The sequence below is a fragment of the Mandrillus leucophaeus genome, unplaced genomic scaffold (genome assembly GCF_000951045.1).
Source record: "Mandrillus leucophaeus isolate KB7577 unplaced genomic scaffold, Mleu.le_1.0 Scaffold246, whole genome shotgun sequence".
NCBI classification, from domain to species: Eukaryota; Metazoa; Chordata; class Mammalia; order Primates; family Cercopithecidae; genus Mandrillus; species Mandrillus leucophaeus.
In genome coordinates, this window is record NW_012102543.1 from 476,054 (window position 1) to 495,811 (window position 19,758).

Genomic DNA, 19,758 nt, shown 5'->3' on the forward strand with positions numbered 1-19,758 from the left:
AAAAAGAAACAGTGGTTTCTACTTAAAGAAACAAAAAGCAAACAAAAAAAACTCTGGAGATAGGTAGATAGCAATTGGTTATTTCAGTTGCCTTTTACTGTGCGTAGCTTTTATATTTAGGAGAAAGTCATCTTACAGTGTGCTGAGCTTGTTACTATTTCTGTGCCATTTTTCCAACCATTTTGTGTTCCTTCACCAGATTTTTTTGTGTTAAGATTACCTGTGCATTTCCTTCTGGTACAAGTTTCCTGATTTAGTAATTTGTAATAGATTCACTATATGTTATTATTTTCTCCAGTGTCGGAACCTGCTTAATTGCTATATTGGTTTATATCTACCCATAACAAAAAGTTTTAAAGAATATAATAATTTTTAAATACTAAGCTGGATATTTATAGTGTAGAGTAATTACTTGAGAAAGTTATACTTTTAATTTTTCACTTTTGGTTAGCTTGATCCTTCTGCTCAGATTTCACCAATTTAAATTCTAAGTTACTGAAGTTCTGTCCATGTTAGATCAGTTTTCTTTGAAAAAAAGGATTTTTGTCGTTATTGTGAAGCTTTTTCATGATACTTGTATTTGTCAGTGTGAATTCTATCTATAACCGTGAAATTATTATTAAAGTAGAAAGTGTTAGAGCAGTGATGATAAAATAATTCTGAATGTCTGAACATCTGTGTTGCCACTTCCACATTTTTATTAGTTCCTGAAGCATATTGTCTTTTGTTGTTGTTGAGATGGAGTCTCGCTCTGTCACCCAGACTGGAGTGCAGTAGCGCGATCTTGGCTCACTGCAACCTCTGCCTCCTAGGTTCAAGCAATTCTCATGCCACAGCCTCCAGAGTAGCTGGGACTACAGGCGCATGCCACCACGCCCGGCTGGTTTTTGTGTTTTTAGTAGAGACGGGGTTTTACCATGTTGGCCAGGATGGTCTCAAACTCCTGACCTCAGGTGATCCACTGACCTTGGCCTCCCAAAGTGCTGGGATTACAGGTGTGAGCCACCGTGCCTGGCCAGCATGTTGTCTTTTTAAAGAGGTGTTTGTGCCACTAAGATGTATGTAAATTCTTTTTTTCTTTCTTTTCTTTTTCTTTTTTTTTTTTTTTTTTTTTTGAGATGGAGTCTCACTCACTCTGTTGCCCAGGCTGGAGTGCAATGGTGCAATCTCAGCTCACTGCAACCTCCACCTCCCGGGTTCAAGTGAGTCTCCTGCCTCAGCCTTCCGAGCAGCTGGGGTTACAGGCACCTGCTACCACACCTGGCTAATTTTTGTATTTTTAGTAGAGACAGGGTTTCGCCATGTTGGTGAGTGGTCTCAAACTCCTGGCTTCAGGTGATCCACCCTCCTCAACTTCCTCCAAAAGTGCTGGGATTATAGGCATGAGCCATTGCGCCCAGCCTGTATGTAAATTCTACATTTCATACTTAATGTAGGTTGTCTTTTTTCAGTCCTTTGATTAGTTAACTGTGGCCTGATTGCCTAGGATACTGGTTTCAAGTAGACAGTTTTAGGGCAGACATTGTCCTCTTAGTCACTTTTATCTTCTTTTCTTAAAAATGCTCAGAAATCTTAGTTTACGTAGTCAGAATGAAAGACTCAAGTTAACAAATAATATGGAAGTATTGGCCAGGCGCAGTGGCTCATACCTGTAATCCCAGCACTTTGAGAGGCCAAGGTGGGCGGATCACCTGAGGTCAGGAGTTCAAGACCAGCCTGGCCAACTTGGCAAAACTCCATCTCTACCAAAAAAAAATCCAAAAAATGTAGCTGGGCGTGGGGCCATGCACCTGTAATCCCAGCTACTCGGGAAACAGGCACGAGAATCACTTGAACCCAGGACACAGAGGTTGCAGTGAGCCTAAAACTGCTCCACTGCACTCCAGCCTGGGTGACAGAGTAAGACTCGTGTCAGAAAAAAAAAGAAATATGGAAGAAATATGGAAGTATTGCAACTGTAGAATTTGTGAGAGGAAGCCTGGGCTTAATTTCTAATCATTAATATTTCAGTACCTGACTGAAGTTAAGTGTAATGTGGCAAACTATAATGATGTACAGGAACTGACACACAAAAGTATGAAAAAATGCAAGAATTCATATTATCTGTTTTCTTTCATTAGAGAGTCAGAGGTCATGAAATATGACAAAGATGATTCCTTACTGATATATTAGTACAATACTATAAAATTATTAAGGCCTATCTCAAAAAGCACAATTTTATTTATTTTTTTTTATTTTTGAGATGGAGTCTCAGTCTATCACCCAGGCAGGAGTGCAGTGGCGTGATCTCAGTTCACTGCAACCTCTGCCTCCTGGGTTCAAGCAATTCTCCTGCCTCAGCCTCCTGAGTAGCTGGAATTACAGGCATGTGCCACCACACCTGGCTAATTGTTTGTATTTTTAGTAGATACGGGATTTCACCATGTTGGCCAGGCTGGTTTCGAACTCCTGGCCTCAAGTGATCCACCTGCCTTGGCCTCCCAAAGTGTTGGGATTACAGACATGAGCCACCACACCTGGCCACACATGTTTTTATAACCATATAATTGGGCTGTGTATGGTGATTTACACCTGTAATCCCAGCACTTTGGGAGGCCGAAGCAGGAGGATTGCTTGAGCCTAGGAGTTCAAGGCTGCAGTGAATTATGATTATGTCACTATGCTCCAGCCTAGGCAGCAGGGCAAGACCCCATCTCTACAAAAAAAAATGTTTAAAAATTAGCTGGGTGTGGTAGTGCACGCCTGTAGTCCCAGCTACTGGGGAGGCTGAAGTGGGAGGTTTACTGGAGCCCAGGAGTTCAAGGCTGCAGTGAACTGTCCTGTGCCACTTGCATGCCAGCCTGGGCAACAAGGCAAGACCCTGTCTCCAAACAAACAAGCATATAATTGGGCCAAGAAAATGTTATATTTCCCTGAATATTGTAAGGAGACTAACTGGAGAACAGTCCCATTCTAAATTGACCTTTTATTTTTCCCTTCTTCAGTCTTCCAACCTTGAAGTAGTCCTATCTGTTGCCTTAGATACTGAACACTGCAGGCTACAATTATACAATGAGCAGATTGATTAAACTGCAAATTTAAATATCTTAGAATTGTCATTGCCATTTGGTAATGTTGTATATTGACTGGTCAGCTACAACAGGAGACTGGTCAGCTGTCTCCTGTTTCCTACAACTGATATTTAGCATATTTTTCTTTCAACAAATATTTCTTGAACTGCTACTCTGTTCCAGGTGTTGTTCAAGTTCCAGGGATACAGCAGTGAATGATAGAAGGAAGAACCTTGCCCTCATGGAGCTTACCTTCCAGCAAAATACTAATTGTTACATGAGAGTTGGTTAAATATGAGCAGTTACTGTTGTTGGTGAATGACTGTTCTACCAATTTGCCTGGAACAGCCCTGTTATAACACCCATTTATTAGTTTAATAGTCATCCCTTTCATTTTCAAAGGGTTCCCAGTTTGTAGAGTAAATTATATGACCGTCCTTGTTCTAAACCTTTCGTATACATTAATTCGTTTAATCCTCACAGTAACCCTATGAGGTATATGAGATTATTAACATCATTATACAGGTGTAGAAAGTGAAGCACAGAGAAATTAAATTAACCTGCCTTTGATGGGAGTAACTTGCAAAACCAGAATTCAAATCCAAACAACAGCTTGGTTCCTAGTCACTCTACTAGACTGCCTCCATACTACTGTTCTCAATCTTTACTGTTTTACTCTGCCTGTCATCTTTCCTCTCCCCAGCAAAGTAAAGCAGGTAAAGTAATACCACACATTCGCAGATGAATTTATGGTTCTGCAGAGTGAATTTTCTCCACTTGCTACTCCCTCCTTTACAAATCTGTCTTCCTATCTACTCGGCCTCACTTTATCCCTCCATTTCATAGGAATGGACATCTCTCCTCCTGTCTAAAACTTGTATTCTAGCCCCATCTCACCCTGCATTTTGTTGGACTTTGTCCTCTAAATTACTCTTCTCTTTTTCTTGGGCCTTCCATTTCCATTGTTCCACTAGCTTTTCCCATTCAGCACATGAAGAGGATTTTTTGTTGTCGTTGTTGAAAATGTATATCACTCTTTTAAGAATTCCACTTTACTACTGGGAAAGGTTTTTAAAAGTTTATTAATAATATAATGATGATAAATGGCTGCTAATTTTTACCCTATTTAAATTCCAGGTACTGTATATAATCTCTAATCCTTTTAACAAACTACAGATATTTTACAGATGAAGAGATGGAAGCTCAATGGGCTACATAACTTTCTTAGCTTATGAATAGTAGCACTGAATTCAGTCTCGTATTTGTCTTAATCCAAAGCCCATTCTATTTCAAGTATAACATGCTAGTGTATCACAATTCTTATAGACTTCCCTTGATCCTCTGCCTGTGCCTTATTGCCCTACAGCTCTCCTTTTTATAGAAAAGCTTTGTAAAAAAAGTACTTAATACTTGTAGACTCTTCTTGCCTTTCATTTACTTATTGACCCATTCTAGTCTAACTTCTACTTCTGTATCAGGATCCTCCAAAGAAACAGAATCTCTAGGAGGTTTTATATATATATATGATATAATATATAGATCATATATGATATATATCACATATTAATATATATTATATATGTTCTGTTTTAAGAATTCACTCATGTGATTGTAGGGGCTGGCAGGCTGGCAAGTCTGATACCTGTAAAGCAGGCCAACAGGCTGGAAACTCGGGCAGGGTTTCTTCTCCAGGAAACCTGTTTTTGCTCTTGAGGCCTTCAACTGATTGGATGAAGCCTATCCATATTACCAAGGCTAATCTCCTTTACCTAAATTCAATTTATTGTAATAATATTTACAGAGTAGCTTCTAATTATACATAGAATCAAGATCAAAGTCCTTATCAGGAATAGAAGACCTCCCGTGATTAGGCCTTTCCTACTATATCTCCCATTATGCCTCTCCCATTGCCAAGTCTACTTACCAAGCCATACTAAAATATTTATAGAGCCCCAGAATTGCCATGTTGTTTGCTTCCATGTCCTGTACTGCTGTTTCTTTTGCCTGGCATGTCCAGTACTTCTGTTACTTCCCTGTCTCCCTGCCCCTACCTAGAGCATCAAGAAAAATTATTTCAGCACCCAGTTCAGTCTTCTCCTTTGTATAACCTTCCCCAATTTCACAAAGAGTTGATTATACCTCTTTTCTGACATCACTGTACCTTGTTCTCAGCTCTACTGTAGCACTTACCTACGGTATTCTTTATTTTTTGTCTGATTGTTGCCTTTCAGTAACCGTCCAGGTATTTCCACTGGCTGGCATATTATAGGCACTCATCAAATGTATGGCGGTGGTGGAGATGATGAGGCCTAGTGGATCACAGGTTAAGTAAGGCCATGTCCCCATATCAAGTTTTCCTAGGCTTGGATCACATATAGAGGAGAGTGGTAGACAGTTCTGATAGTCTCCCTTGTCCCTTCTAGAGGCTGCTGCGCCAACCTTAGCAACAGATTCTTTTTGATGTATATTTTTTATGATAATCTGATACCTATTCTCAGCCTTCATATTGCTTTTGTTTTATTTTGCTGTATCCTTGAGGCAGTTAAAAAGAAAGGATACTGTTACTGTCTCTTATACACATCTAGATGTGTATAAGAGACAGGACTACAGGCGCCCGCCACCATGCCCGGCTAATTTTTTGTATTTTTAGTAGAGACGGGGTTTCACCATGTTAGCCAGGATAGTCTTGATCTCCTGACCTCGTGATCCACCCGCCTCGGCCTCCCAAAGTGCTGGGATTACAGGCTTGAGCCACCGCGCCCGGCCCACAGGAGGAATTATGCATCAGCTTGTTCTCATGTGATTCTCATGTGCCAAAAAGTATTTTCTGAGCCAGTAAAAAGAAAATTATTTTTTGGGGTAGTTTTTAAATCTTCCTGTGTCCCCAAAATGTCTCCATGCATTTAATGTCAAGTTAAAACCCAAGCCAAGGCTGGGTGCAGTGGTGCACACTTGTAGTCCTGGCTACACATGAGACTGGGACGGGGGGATCACTTGAGCCCAGGAGTTCAAGTCTGTAATGCTCTATGATCATACCTGTGAATAGCCACTGCACTCCAGCGTGGGCAACATAGTGAGACCTCGTCTCTAAAATTATTAGACGCTGGGCACAGTGGCTCGCACCTGTAATCCCAGCACTTCAGGAGGCTGAGGTGGGCAGATCACTTGAGATCAGGAGTTCCAGACCAGCCTGGCCAATGTGGTAAAACTCCATCTCTACTAGAAATACAAAAATTAGCCGGGCGTGATGGCAGGAGCTTGTAATCCCAGCTATTCGGGAGGCTGAGGCAGGAGAATCGCTTGAACCCGGGAGTGGGGAGGTTGCAGTGAGCCAATATCGCATCATTGCTCTCCAGCCTGGGCGACAGAGTGAGACTCTATCTCAAGAAAAAAAAAAAAATTATTAGGAAAAATGTCAGTGTTAACTCTGAGAGAACAAATAATGGCTTTTTAAAGATTGTTAATAGAATAATGAAGACTTACTGTGTTTTTAACACGAAAATTTTAGGTGACCAAGGGTCCTGCTATAACATACTGGGGTCATAGGATAGTAGAATGGTCAACATCTCAATTTAGACATGTTACTTCTTGCTCTAAATACACTTGTAGATGCTACTTGTGGTGTAACTCCTTATGTGTTTAATATGTATCTGACTCTTGGTTTTCTTGATTTTTTAAATGGGTGAAGAATCTAGTTATGAATTCTTTGCCCTTTATGGAATGTGATATCTTGGGTTTTATTCCATCTGTTACTTCCCTTTTACTTACTTTTATCTTATTGTTTTGCATTGTGTTTGTAAAATAATGGCTTTGGCTTATTTTTTCCTGAACTTTTCTGCAGTTTGGTTTGAGTATCTGGCTTTGGGTACCACTCCTGAACTTGGACTCCATCTGTACTTGTGACTTTTGGAAGGCAGAAGTCAGTGTTTTCTGTGGAAGATGACTTTTTTTTAATATTGTATATGTGTATCTTCCCCTCCCCTTTTTCGTTTCTCTTAAAAGACTGGAAAGAAAGCGGTTAAAGCAGTTCTGTGGGTCTCAGCAGATGGACTCAGAGTTGTGGATGAAAAAACTAAGGTAAGATTCTTTATTTTTATTTTTATTATTTTTTTTTTTTGGGAGATGGAGTTTCACTCTTGTCGCCCAGGCTGGAGTGCAATGGCGCGATCTCAGCTCACTGCAACCTCCGTCTTGGGTTCAAGCAACTCTCCTGCCTCAGCACCCGAGTAGCTGGGATTACAGGGGTATGCTACCACGCCTGGCTAACTTTTCTATTATAAGTAGAGACGGGGTTTCACCATGTTGGCCAGGCTGATCTCAAACTCCTGACCTCAGGTGATCCACCGGCAGCTTCCCAAAGTGCTGGGATTAAAAGAGTGAGCCACCGTGTCTGGCCTAAGGTAAGATTCTTATAAGCATAAATAGGACTCCTCATATGTTTTTTAAAATCTCTAATGATCAGATACAATACCCTTAAGCTGTTGAAAGGTATTATATTGTTGAAGCTTTATCCTTCCACTTAGTCCAAAGTACAATCTTCTGAGAGACTATTTAACATTCAGGAAACCACTTTAGTTACTCATTTACTTTATGAAAAATAGTATTCTCTCAACATTTTGTTCTACATGACATAGCATGTCTAAGGTACTAAGCATTAGCATTTAGTGTTAAGATCTGAGTTTTTTTTTTTTTTTTTTTTGAGATGGAGTTTCACTCTTGTTGCCCAGGCTGGAGTGCAGTGGTACAATCCCAGCTCACTGCAACCTCCACCTCTTGGGTTCAAACGATTCTCCTGCCTCAGCCTCCCAAGTAGCTGACTACACACACGGACCACCATGCCCCGCTAATTTTTGTATTTTTTGGTACAGACGAGGTTTCACCTTGTTGGTCAGGCTGGTCTTGAACTTCCGATCTCAAATGATCTGCCTGCCTTGGCCTCCCAAAGTGCTGGGATTACAGGCATGAGCCACCACGCGTGGCCTATTTTTGTTCTTACATATTTTTTAAAAAGTTTTCACTCTCACAAATTTGATATAAAAGATGATAGACTATCCTTTTACCGTATTTTAAAATTAAAAACAGATGGACTCCACATCTGAAATTTCTTCTTGCTCTGAAGAAAACACTATTTTAAGAAAATGATATTTGAACTAATTAACCTGGCTTTTGACTCAAAACTCAATTTAAGTGACATCTTAAGGACTAGTAAATGGCTCTTTGGTTAACATTTACTTAGAATCCAAATAATATCTCAAATCATAGGTAGCATTTTGCATTTGAGAAACAGTGATCCTAAATGCCTAAATAAGAATAGACACACAGCTCTACCCCTAGAAAGCATAAGGTGTTATATAAGGACATTTAATTATTAATTAAAATTTCCTAGAATACCTAAAGTCAGGAAAAAATTTAACAAGAAGATAATTTTTTTAAAAATTCAAATGCCACTGAAAGGGGAGAAAGTCTGGCAGGTAAAAAGCAGTTTTGATAGGAAACTTGCCTGGTAATTTCAAGTGATTTAATATAGCTGCATTTTAGTTATTTGACCTTACATTGCATACTTTTTTTTAAGTTCAAGAGAAGCAATAGTCTTCAATTTTAGTACATTACTGTAGGAAACAGTGATCATTTTAATTATTTTTTGGAACTTGTGTAGTTTTCATTAGTGTTTGGATGAAATTTGTTACACTTGAAAGCTATGTATTTAATTGTTTTATACAATAGTTGGAAAGTAATATTGCCCCCTTGTGGCTACTCACACCACTGGCATTCATTAGTTTAGTTTTTTCCACACTGAATAGTAGTAATTAGTAGTCATTGGTGGCTTGTCACCATTGGGACCATCTTCCCACCTTGTATTTCGCTATAAGCAGGAACTAATACTATGTTGGGATCAGTATTTGTGATAACACCATGCCATGATCTGCACAAATTTTTGTGGAACAGAAGCTGAAATCTGAAGCCCTTAACCTTTGAGCAAGAAGCTCTGTCAGATTGCCTTGCTATCCCATCTCCCAACTCATGTGTATCTTGATTCTGATAGTGTTCCTACCTTTTTTTTGTTTTGTTTTGTTTTGTTTTTTTCTTTTTCTTGAGACAGTGTCTTACACTGTCACCCAGGCTGGAGTACAGTGGCACAGACATAGCTCACTGCAGCCTCAGTCTCCTAGACTCAAGGGATCCTGCAACCTCAGCCTCTCAAGTAGCTGGGACTGCAGGCACACACCACCATGGCCCAGATATTTTTTTCTTTTTTAGAGATGGGGTCTCACTATGTTGCCCAGACTGGTTTCGAACCCCTGGGCTCAAGCAATCCTCCCACCTCAGCGTCCCAAAGTGCTGGGATTACAGGTGTGATCTACTGCACTCAGCCTAGTGTTCCTATTTGAGTATAGTAACTCTTAGTGTCTTAGAAAAAGAGATAAATGAATGGCCAGGTGCAGTGGCTTATGCCTGTAATCCCAGCACTTTGGGAGGCCGAGGCAGGCAGATCACGAGGTCAAGAGATCAAGACCATCCTGGCTAACACGGTGAAACCCCATCTCTACTAAAAATACAAAAAATTAGCTGGGCGTGGTGACAGGCGCCTGTAGTCCCAGCTACTCAGGAGGCTGAGGCCGGAGAATGGCATGAACCTGGGAGGCAGAGCTTGAAATGAGCCAAGAACGCGCCACTGCACTCCAGCCTGGGCAACAGAACAAGACTCTGTATCAAAAAAAAAAAAAAAAGAAAAGAAAAAGAAAAAGAGATAAATGAATTGCAAATGGAAATGTAATTGAACTAGTAGATGGAAATGTGAATGGAAATGAAATTTATGTTACAAAGAAAAAAATTAGAAAAACAAGTTTCAAAATGACTGTTCAGTGTGTTTCACTTCCAGCAATAGCTAAATAGAGCTTCTGTTGGACTGACCCTCTAGCAAACAACTGTAAATTCTAAACAAAATAACCCAATTATTCAAAGACACTAGAAAATAACCCAAACAGATAGATTCTAGAGAGAAGCCGACACTTAGAAGAAGGAAATTGTATTGGGTGATTTCCCATTTCACAGCTTCTAGCTTAAGGATAGGTCCTAGTCTGTACCATATAGGGTAGCTCTAACTTCAGTGAGAAACACTTAGTCTTTTGGTCTTAAAAACCAAAAGACATAATTTTTGTGTGTGTTTGTTGGTGTTTTTTTTGAGATGGAGTCTGGCTCTGTCGCCCAGGCTGGAGTGCAATGGTGCGATCTTGGGTCACTGCAACCTCTGCCTCCTGGGTTCAAGCAATTCTCCTGCCTCAGCCTCCCGAGTAGTTGGGATTACAGGCACCTGCCAGCACACCCAGCGAATTTTAGTATTTTTGGTAGAGACAGAGTTTCACCATGTTGGCCAGGCTGGTCTCGAACTCCTGACCTCAAGTGATCCACCTGCCTCAGCCTCCTAAAGTGCAGAAGACAGAATTTGAGGCAACAATAGCCACTAGAAGGTAAAAAGAGAGGCTGGGCGTGGTGGCTCACACCTGTAATCCCAGCAGTTTGGGAGGCCAAGGCGGGTGGATCACTTGAGGCCAGTAGTTCAAGACCAGCCTGGCCAACATGCTAAAGCCCTGTCTCTCCTAAAAATACAAAAAATTGGCTGGGCATGGTGTTGTGTGCCTATGGTTCCAGCTACTTGGGAGGCTGAGGCACGAGAGTCACTTGAACCTGGAAGGCAGAGGTTGCAGTAAGCTGAGATTGCGCCATTGCACTCCAGCAGCTTGGGTGACAGAGCAAGACTGTCTCAAAAAAAGAAAGTAAAAAGAGAATCCTGAAAATAAGCCAAAAAGGAGTAATTCTGTCCCAAATTCTGTTCATAAATTCTGCCCTAATCTCTGCCCCTTTAGCCATGTAGATTCAAGGGAGACTCCAAATAGCCCAACTAAGGATATAAAAACTGATACTTGATTACCTACGTATGGTGACATGCACCTGTAGTCCTACCTACTTGGGAGGCTGAGGCGGGAGGATCGCTTGAGCCCAGGAGTTGAGGTTACAGTAAGCAGTGATTGTGCCACTGCACTCCAGCCTGGATGATGGAGCGAGGCAGTCTCAAAAAAAGAACAAAAGCACCCTGATATCTGAGGTGCTGTTCAAAAGATAGAGTTTTCCATTTGAGTATAATCAAATAAGCTACCTGATAAAACCAAAAACGTAACATTTCCAAGGAATATAATGGAATCCAGACTCTCCACATACAACATTCACAATGTCTACAATGTGGTTACTCAGCATACAACAAAACAGACAAGTTTGACTTATTCTCATCAAAATAACACAATAAAGACCCAACTTCAAGATGACTCAGATGTTGGAATTAGCAGACAGATTTTAAGTACCCTCCTTCATTATTTGACCAAGAAATAAACATCTCTTGTCTTTGAGTCATTATATTGTTTTGTATTTATAGCATCACCACAGCTAGTACAGAAAATGGCACACTGAAGTAGAGTGCTACCTTAACAGAAATGAAAATAGTGTATAGTAGGGATTATAACTATACTCAGTGACAGAAAGGAAATATGTTCATATTGAATGAAGAGATAGAAATCTTGGCAGAGAATAGAAACTATGAAAAAGAAACAAATGGCCGGGCGCGGTGGCTCACACCTGTAATCCCAGCACTTTGGGAGGCCGAGGCAGGTGGATCATGAGGTCAGGAGATTGAGACCATCCTGGCTAACACAGTGAAACCTGTCTCTACTAAAAACACAAAAAATTAGCCGGGTGTGGTGGCACATGTCTGTAGTCCCAGTTACTCGGGAGGCTGAGGCAGAAGAATTGCTTGAACCCTGGAGGCAGAGGTTACAGTGAGCCAAGATCGCGCCACTGCATTCCAGCCCAGGTGACAAAGTGAGACTGTCCAAAAAAAAAAAAAGAAACAAATGGAAATTCCACACCTGAAAAAATATAGTATCTGAAGTAAATTCACTGGATAGGGTATATCTAATGTAAAAAAGCAAGGCGCAGAACTGTGTGTGTATGTGTATAGTGTTCATTGTGTAACGAAGGTAGCATAAACATGACTATTATATGTATTTGCTTATATTTGGAAATAAACCCGAAGGATTAAAGATACTGATTTACATATATTGTTGAATGTGGAATCTACCATGAAAGAGATGTAAAACTAGAATCAACAAGCATATGCTTTAGAACATGTAGATGAGAGAGATATCTGGGTAAAGTGCCTCTTAGGATATCTGCTAAGTCCAATTCTCAGTATTTAAACTGCTGGACACAGATCTAGCTATTCCATAGCCTAGTTGTATCAGATGTATGGATTGTGCATCATGAAATGAACATCCTGTGTTCTGAGAAGCTCAAATAACCTCATAAGTCTTCTCTTTCTTTATGTGTCCTATTTTCTAGGACCTCATAGTTGACCAGACGATAGAGAAAGTTTCTTTCTGTGCCCCAGATAGGAACTTTGATAGAGCCTTTTCTTACATATGTCGTGATGGCACCACTCGTCGCTGGATCTGTCACTGCTTCATGGCTGTCAAGGACACAGTGAGTCCAACAAATATGTATTTCATGATGAGTATTCTCAGTTAGCTGGGCTCTTTCTGGGTTTGCTCAGCCAAGCGGTTTCTACTACATTTTTAACAAGTATGTGCTGCTACAGCTGCTCTTGGAAGTGCCTAAACTAGCCTACTTTCAGCTCCTTTTATTCAAATATTTTACACTCTTGGTGTAACCCCGGGAGTTGCAACTCACTGAACAAAATGATTGGCTGAAACCAAAGATCATTAAAGGAAGATAAAAATGGTCTGGTGATAGTGGTTGCTAAACTTTATTTGAAACTTTTAATTATTGGAAGTATTTTCAGGGTTCTTAAATGTATTTGTTTGCTAACACATATGGGTATGGTATTAAAAATGTATTTGCAAAGAGATTACTACAAATGAAAGAACTTGGCTGGGCCTGATGGCTCACCCCTATAATCCCAGCACTTTGGCCAGGGCGGGAGTATCACTTGAGACCACAAGTTGGAAACCAACCTGGGTTATGTGGCAAGACCTCATCTTCACAAAGAAAAAATTAGCCAGGCATGGTAGCACATGCATGTAGTCCTAGCTACATGCCTTGGGAGGCTGAGGCGAGCAGATCACTTGAGACCACGTGTTGGAGGCTACAGTGAGTCATCGTGCCATTACACTCCAGCCTGGGTGACAGAGTGAGACCTTGTCTCCAAAAAAAAAACTGAGTTGGAGTATACTTTCAACTATTATAAAAACAGAAATACTGGCCAGGCAAGGTGGTTCACACCTGTAATCCCAGCACTTTAGGAGGCTGAGGCAGGCAGATCACGAGGTCAGGAGTTCAAGACCAGCCTGGCCAATATGGTGAAACCCCCGTCTCTACTAAAAATACAAAAAAATTAGCCAGGCATGGTGGCATATGCCTGTAGTCCCAGCTACTCGGGAGGCTGAGGCAGAAGGATTGCTTGAACCCAGGAGGTGGAGGTTGCAGTGAGCTGAGATTACGCCACTGACTCCATCCCGGGCAACAGAGTAAGACTCCGTCTAAAAAAAAGAAAAGAAATACTGGCCGGGCATGGTGGCTCACACCTGTAATCCCAGCACTTTGGGAGGCTGAGGTGGGCAGATCACCTGAGGTCAAGGGTTCAAGACCAGTCTGGCCAACATGGTAAAACCCTGTCTCTACTAAAAATGCAAAAATTAGCCAGGTGTGGTGGCGCATGCCTGTAATCCCAGCTACTTGGGAGACTGACTCAGGAGAATCACTTGAACCGGGATGCAGAGGTTGCAGTGAGCCAAGATTGTGCCACTGAACTCCAGCCTGGATGTCAGTAAGACGCCATCTCAAAAATAAAACAAAAATAGGCCAGGCACGGTGGCTCATGCCTGTAATCCTAGCACTTAGGGAGGTCGAGGTGGGCAGATCACTTGAGGTCGGGAGTTCAAGACCAGCCTGGCCAACATGATGAAACCCTGTCTCTACTAAATATACAAAAATTAGCTGGCCATGGTGGCGGGTGCCTGTAATCCCAGTTATTCAGGAGGCCGAGGCACGAGAATCGCTTGAACCCAGGAGGCAGAGGTTACAGGTGAGTAAAGCTCTTGCCAAAGTTTAATCTGGACGATAAGTAGTGGCCATGCTCTAAAAATTGACCAAAATTGTTTAAAGATCTTTGAGACACTGGTGTAAACAAATGCTAAGAACTCAGGCTCTGAGTCAGATATGGGTTTCAGTTCTGATTCTGGTTCTTACTAGCGTGGGATTTGGGGCAAGTTACTTAACATTCTCTGTCTTGGTATATACTTCTATAAATGGAGAAAGTGGTTGTGAATACTAAATTGGATAATGAGTATAAGCACACTTAGCATAGGGTCTGGCCCACATTACTCCAAAAATTTTAGCTAGTAATGTTTAAGCTGTTCTTCCTTGGTTTGACACAGGTGCTTTGAAAATGAGTTGAAGTAACTGAACTATGCTTTTGTCCTCTGTTTCTCAGACCCTAAGTAAACCACAAATTTAGTATATTTTGCTATCACTACACTTTAAAAATCTGGAGTTCAAGAGTTTCCAGATACTAATTTAAAAACCATTTTATTGTCAAATCATGGCCCGGCAGGCTGTTTGAATCTCCTAGGCCAATAGTTCTACTGTATCAAAATCACCTGGAGGACTTATTTTAAAACATAGATTGCTGGGCCCCATCTCCAGTGTTTTTCATTCAGTGAGTTTGGGGTTGGGACTTCAGAATTTGCACTTAAAGTTCCCAGATGATGCTGTTGGTTGGGGATGTGGTCACTCTGCAACAACTTCTGCCCTAGGCCTAGGAGAAAGAATAAACTTCCTTGACCTGTAGCTCTGTCCTTATAATAGAGCTGCGTTCAAATGCAAACACATTCGAAGAATCTTTCAGTACTCCTGTTTCATGCTTTAACAATCTGGCCTAATATCGTCCTACTGGGAAGTTAGATGGAAACTCATGTGGATTCATAGAGTAATTCTGTCAGTCTTTAAGGAGTCAAAAGTTTTTTTAAAAAGTTTAAAAGTTTTAAAAGAGTAAAAAGTAGTCAAAGGTAGTAAAATCTTAGGGACATAAAGCATTTTAAACTTCTACCTGTCCTTATGATAACTAACACTGTCATGCAAAATCCAGTGAAACGACTTATTCAGAGCTGTGTGTAGGAGCAGCTGCCTACGTGGTGTGATTTTGAGAACACCACAAAAGACTTCCTGTTCCCAAATATGCTCTTCTCACTGTGAATGATGCCAACAATTATACCATCTCTAGATTTTTTATTCCACAATTAGCAAAATGGTTTAAAATACAGATAACCCTGCTAAAAATAATCCATTAAATTTATTAAATTGACTCTGGGTAATCCAGTGTATCTATATAAAGCAGTGTTTTGTTCATATACATACGTCCTCCACTCCTCCCACACACAAATCGGTTTTCTCTGCTGAATTCTTTTATAAGTAGACAGTGTGGATGAAAACATGCTTTCGTTTTGCCTGTGTTTGGTTGGGAGGTAGAGTTGGGAATTAGAGAGAGCTAGAGGAAGATAGGAAAGGTATGGGGGAAAACCTAAAAGCACTGAGGGCCATAAATGAGGAGGGTTGCTTAGAGGGAGGTTTCAGAAAGGGGAGACAGCAAAGCGTTTGTCTCATTGTTAGCGTTTTTTGAAACAGGGTCTCACTATGTCACCCGGGCTGGAGTGCAGTGGCACAATTACAGCTTACTGTAGGTTTAAGCGATCCTCCCACCTCCCAAGTAGGACCACAGACACACACCACCACCACACTCGACTAATTTTCTTTTCTTTTTATTATTATTATTATTTTTTTAATTATTATTTTTTTTTGAGACAGAGTTTTGCTCCTGTTGCCCAGGCTGGAGTGCAGTGGCACGATCTTGGCTCACCGCAACCTCCACCTCCCGGGTTGAGTTCAAGTGATTTTCCTGCCTCAGCCTCCCGAGTAGCTGGGATTACAGGCATGTGCCATCATGCCTGACTAATTTTGTATTTTTAGTAGAGACAGGGTTTCTCCATGTTGGTCAGGCTGGTCTCGAACTCCTGACCTCAGGTGATCTGCCCGCCTCAGCCTCCCAAAGTGCTGGGATTACAGGCTTGAGCCACTGCACCCGGCCTTTATTTTTATTTTTATTTATTTTTTGAGACAGAGTTTTGCTCCTGTTGCCCAGGCTGGAGTGCAGTGGCACGATCTTGGCTCACCGCAACCTCCACCTCCCGGGTTGAGTTCAAGTGATTTTCCTGCCTCAGTCTCCCAAGTAGCTGGGATTACAGGCACCCACCACCACGCCCGGCTAATTTTTGTGTTTTTAGTAGAGATGGGGTTTTGCCGTGTTGGCCAGGCTGGTCTCGAACTCCTGACCTCATGATCCACCCACCTCGGCCTCCCAAAGTGCTGGGATTACAGGTGTGAGCCATCCCACCTGGCCTAATTTTCTTTTTTTTTTTTTTTTTTTTTGATAGAGACAGGGTCTCACTGTATTATCCAGGCTGGTCTCAAACTCCGAGACTCAAGCGATCTGCCCACCTCGGCCTCCCAAAGTGCTGGGATTACAGATGTGAGCCACCATGCCCAGCCGCATTCCTTTTTAATCACTGGAATTGTATTTGTTTATCAGAAGTTTTAAGTTTGCACCTTTTTTTCCTAGACATACTAACACTGCATTAAGCTCCTGAAATATGCCTTGCCTTTCCAGTAGTTTCTTAGAAATGGCTGGTAAATATTCCCTCTCCTTCCCCAAAGGGCAACTAGAAGCTTGCATGTCAAGGCTTGAAACCTTGCATAGAGTCTTCTAAGCTGTTGGCCAGGGCTGACATGACAGAGCCTAAGTGATGAAGAGTTCTCCATGGCTGCTTGCAAAAGCGCAGGTTGCTGGTTATCACTTTACTTCAAGGCTTGTAACAGTGAATTGAACCATCATAAGCACTACCTAAGAAAATTTATTCATTTAAATTAATTTGGCATATGAGAATATATTAAAACAATTTTAAGTTGGAATTTGCAACATCTTGCTTTCATAAAAACAGACTTATTTGGGCCGAGTGTGGTAGCTCACGCCTGTAATCCCAGCACTTTGGGAGGTTGAAGCAGGTAGACCACTTGAAGCCAGGAGTTGGAGACCAGCCTGCCCAACATAGCAAAACCCCATCTCTAATAAAAATACAGAAATTAGCCAGGTGTGGTGGTGCGTGATTATAGTCCCAACTACTCAGGAGGCTGAGGCACGAGAATTATTTGAGCCTGGAGGCAGAGATTGCAGTGAGCAGAGACTGCGCCACTGCACTCCAGCCTGGGTAACAGCAAGACTCTGTCTCAGAAACAAAAAAAAAGGACTTATTTCTATGTAATTGTTAGTAATGTAATTCTGAAAAGCTTTTAAAACCTGCTCTCTACAGGGTGAAAGGTTGAGCCATGCAGTAGGCTGTGCTTTTGCAGCCTGTTTAGAGCGCAAGCAGAAGCGGGAGAAGGAATGTGGAGTGACTGCTACTTTTGATGCTAGTCGAACCACTTTTACAAGAGAAGGATCATTCCGTGTCACAACAGCCACTGAACAAGCAGAAAGAGAGGAGATCATGAAACAAATGCAAGATGCCAAGAAAGGTACAATCTGTTCTACAGTGTGTATTTATGGAATGCAGTTTTTCCCAACAAGGTATTATTTTGAAGCTACCAGGGATAAGTTTTCTCATAATCAAAGAGAACCCTTAGCAATATAAAACCTTATAACAAAGCTGAAAATCTTAAAAACTGCTTCCTTTAGAGTGGCTAGTTTAATGGCTTCAAAAATATTTACTCCCTTCTAGTAAGCTATCTGAGGAATCAGAGTGCGGTTGAAGAAGCTGCAGAGACATCTCTTACCCCCTTCCTTCCATCCTGAAATACCTTTTTAATTCGGATGCATCTGATCTCTATGAGAAGCAAATGAAGCAAGTACCTGCATCTTAAAGAAAGCAGCACAGGTCCCAGGGCTTAAGGCTGCAAAGCATCCACAGACTATGATGCTAGCAGAGAGATTTAACAGTAATACTGCTTATATGAGATTATTGCTGGTTTTTAGTGCTTTCTAGTCACAAAAGTCTATAGATTTTGAGAGGTAAGCCTATAACTCTTTTTCCCATAGCTCTGTTAATTTAATTTAGGGTGTGATTTTATAGAGTGTTTTATTTAGGTACACATAGCATCACAGCAGAAATGCCTGTACAAACATTCAAGTTAGTCGGCAGTCTATAAATGTAAGATGGGTATATTTTAGAACCAAATGATAGGGCTTGAAAATATTTTTGCATTCTTGTATATAAGTAGGGTTAAAACCAACAAGACAAGCACAAACAATTCAGGTTAACTAATAGACATTAATATAATTTTGAGGCCAGGTATAGTGGCTCACAGCTATAATCTCAGTACTTAAGGAGGCTGAGGAGGAAAGATCACTTGAGGCCAGGAGTTTGTGACCAGACTGGACAACATAGACCCTATCCCTAAAAAAAAAAAAAAATTAATTATCCATATTTGGTGGTGCACATCCATAATCCTAGCTGCTTGGGAGGCTGAGACCAGAGGATTGCTGGAGCCCAGGAGTACAAGGTTACAGTGAGCTGTGATCATGCCACTGCACTCCTCCAGCCTGGGTAACAGTAAAACCCTGTCTCTTAAAAACAAACAAATATATATATATGATAATTTTTTTACTATAACCTTTTAGTTCTAAACTAGTCTTTTGTTGTTGTTGTTTTGGTTTGATTTGCGTTTTTTTTTTTCCCGTTCTTTTTTTGAGACAGAGTCTTGTTCTGTTGCCCAGGCTGGAATGTGATGGCGCGGTCTCCACTGACTGCAGCCTCCACCTCCTGGGTTCAAGCAATTCTCCTGCCTCAGCCTCCTGAGTAGCTGGGATTACAGGTGCATGCCACCACACCCAGCTAATGTTTGTATTTTTAGTAGAGATGGGCCAGGCTGGTCTCGAACTCCTGATCTCAGTTGATCTGCCTGCTTTGGCCTCCTAAAGTGCTGGAATTACAGGTGTGAGCCACTGCACCTGGCCTTAAACCAGCCCTTTTAGATAGCAGCATTGACTAAAATACTGACCCAAACAGCTCTAATTCTTAACCCCCCTCCAAAAAAAAAGCATACATATTTTTATTTGAAATGAAATTATTGATAGTGATTTTTTTTCATTTCTTGTGAATATTTGCACCAGGAAGCCAAAGGGGGAAAAAATCATGCTATCTATACTAGAAAATTTAACCTGTATTACTGTTATTTAATATGCTTTAGTGGTCTTCAGACTATTCACTAATTAAGCATGTTCTTTAATACCACCAAATAATATTCATTGTTATGTACAGCAACTGCAAAGAGATTGAGTCCCAAATCTACAAAGGATTGTGAGAGTTAGTGGTTGAGATTTGTCACAATCAGAATGGGACTCGACTGGTACCCACAGTCTTATATTTAATCAAATTTAATCCAGTTCAAAATTTTACTACTGCATGCTTTTATTCAAATGAACCACAAATGCATGATTTAAAGACTGCTTTAGGTTGGGCGTGGTGGCTCACGCTTGTAATCCCAGCACTTTGGGAGGCCGAGGCAGGTGCATCACCTGAGGTCAGGAGTTTGTGACCAGTCTGACCAACATGATGAAACCTCGTGCTATTAAAAATACAAAATTAGGGCC

At 41.1% G+C, this 19,758-nt stretch overlaps 1 protein-coding gene across 7 annotated transcripts in view; it reads left to right on the forward strand.

The window, feature by feature from the left end:
* The window catches only part of NUMB (numb homolog (Drosophila)), a 223,828-nt gene that overhangs the window by 194,111 nt on the left and 9,959 nt on the right, over nt 1–19,758 (forward strand). For all 7 annotated transcript variants that reach the window (XM_011983093.1, XM_011983095.1, XM_011983092.1 and 4 more), the window contains 3 exons: nt 7,053–7,127; nt 12,441–12,581; nt 17,480–17,684. In XM_011983093.1, the coding sequence (XP_011838483.1) occupies nt 7,053–7,127; nt 12,441–12,581; nt 17,480–17,684 (421 nt within the window). The remainder of the gene's footprint in view (nt 1–7,052; nt 7,128–12,440; nt 12,582–17,479; nt 17,685–19,758) is intronic.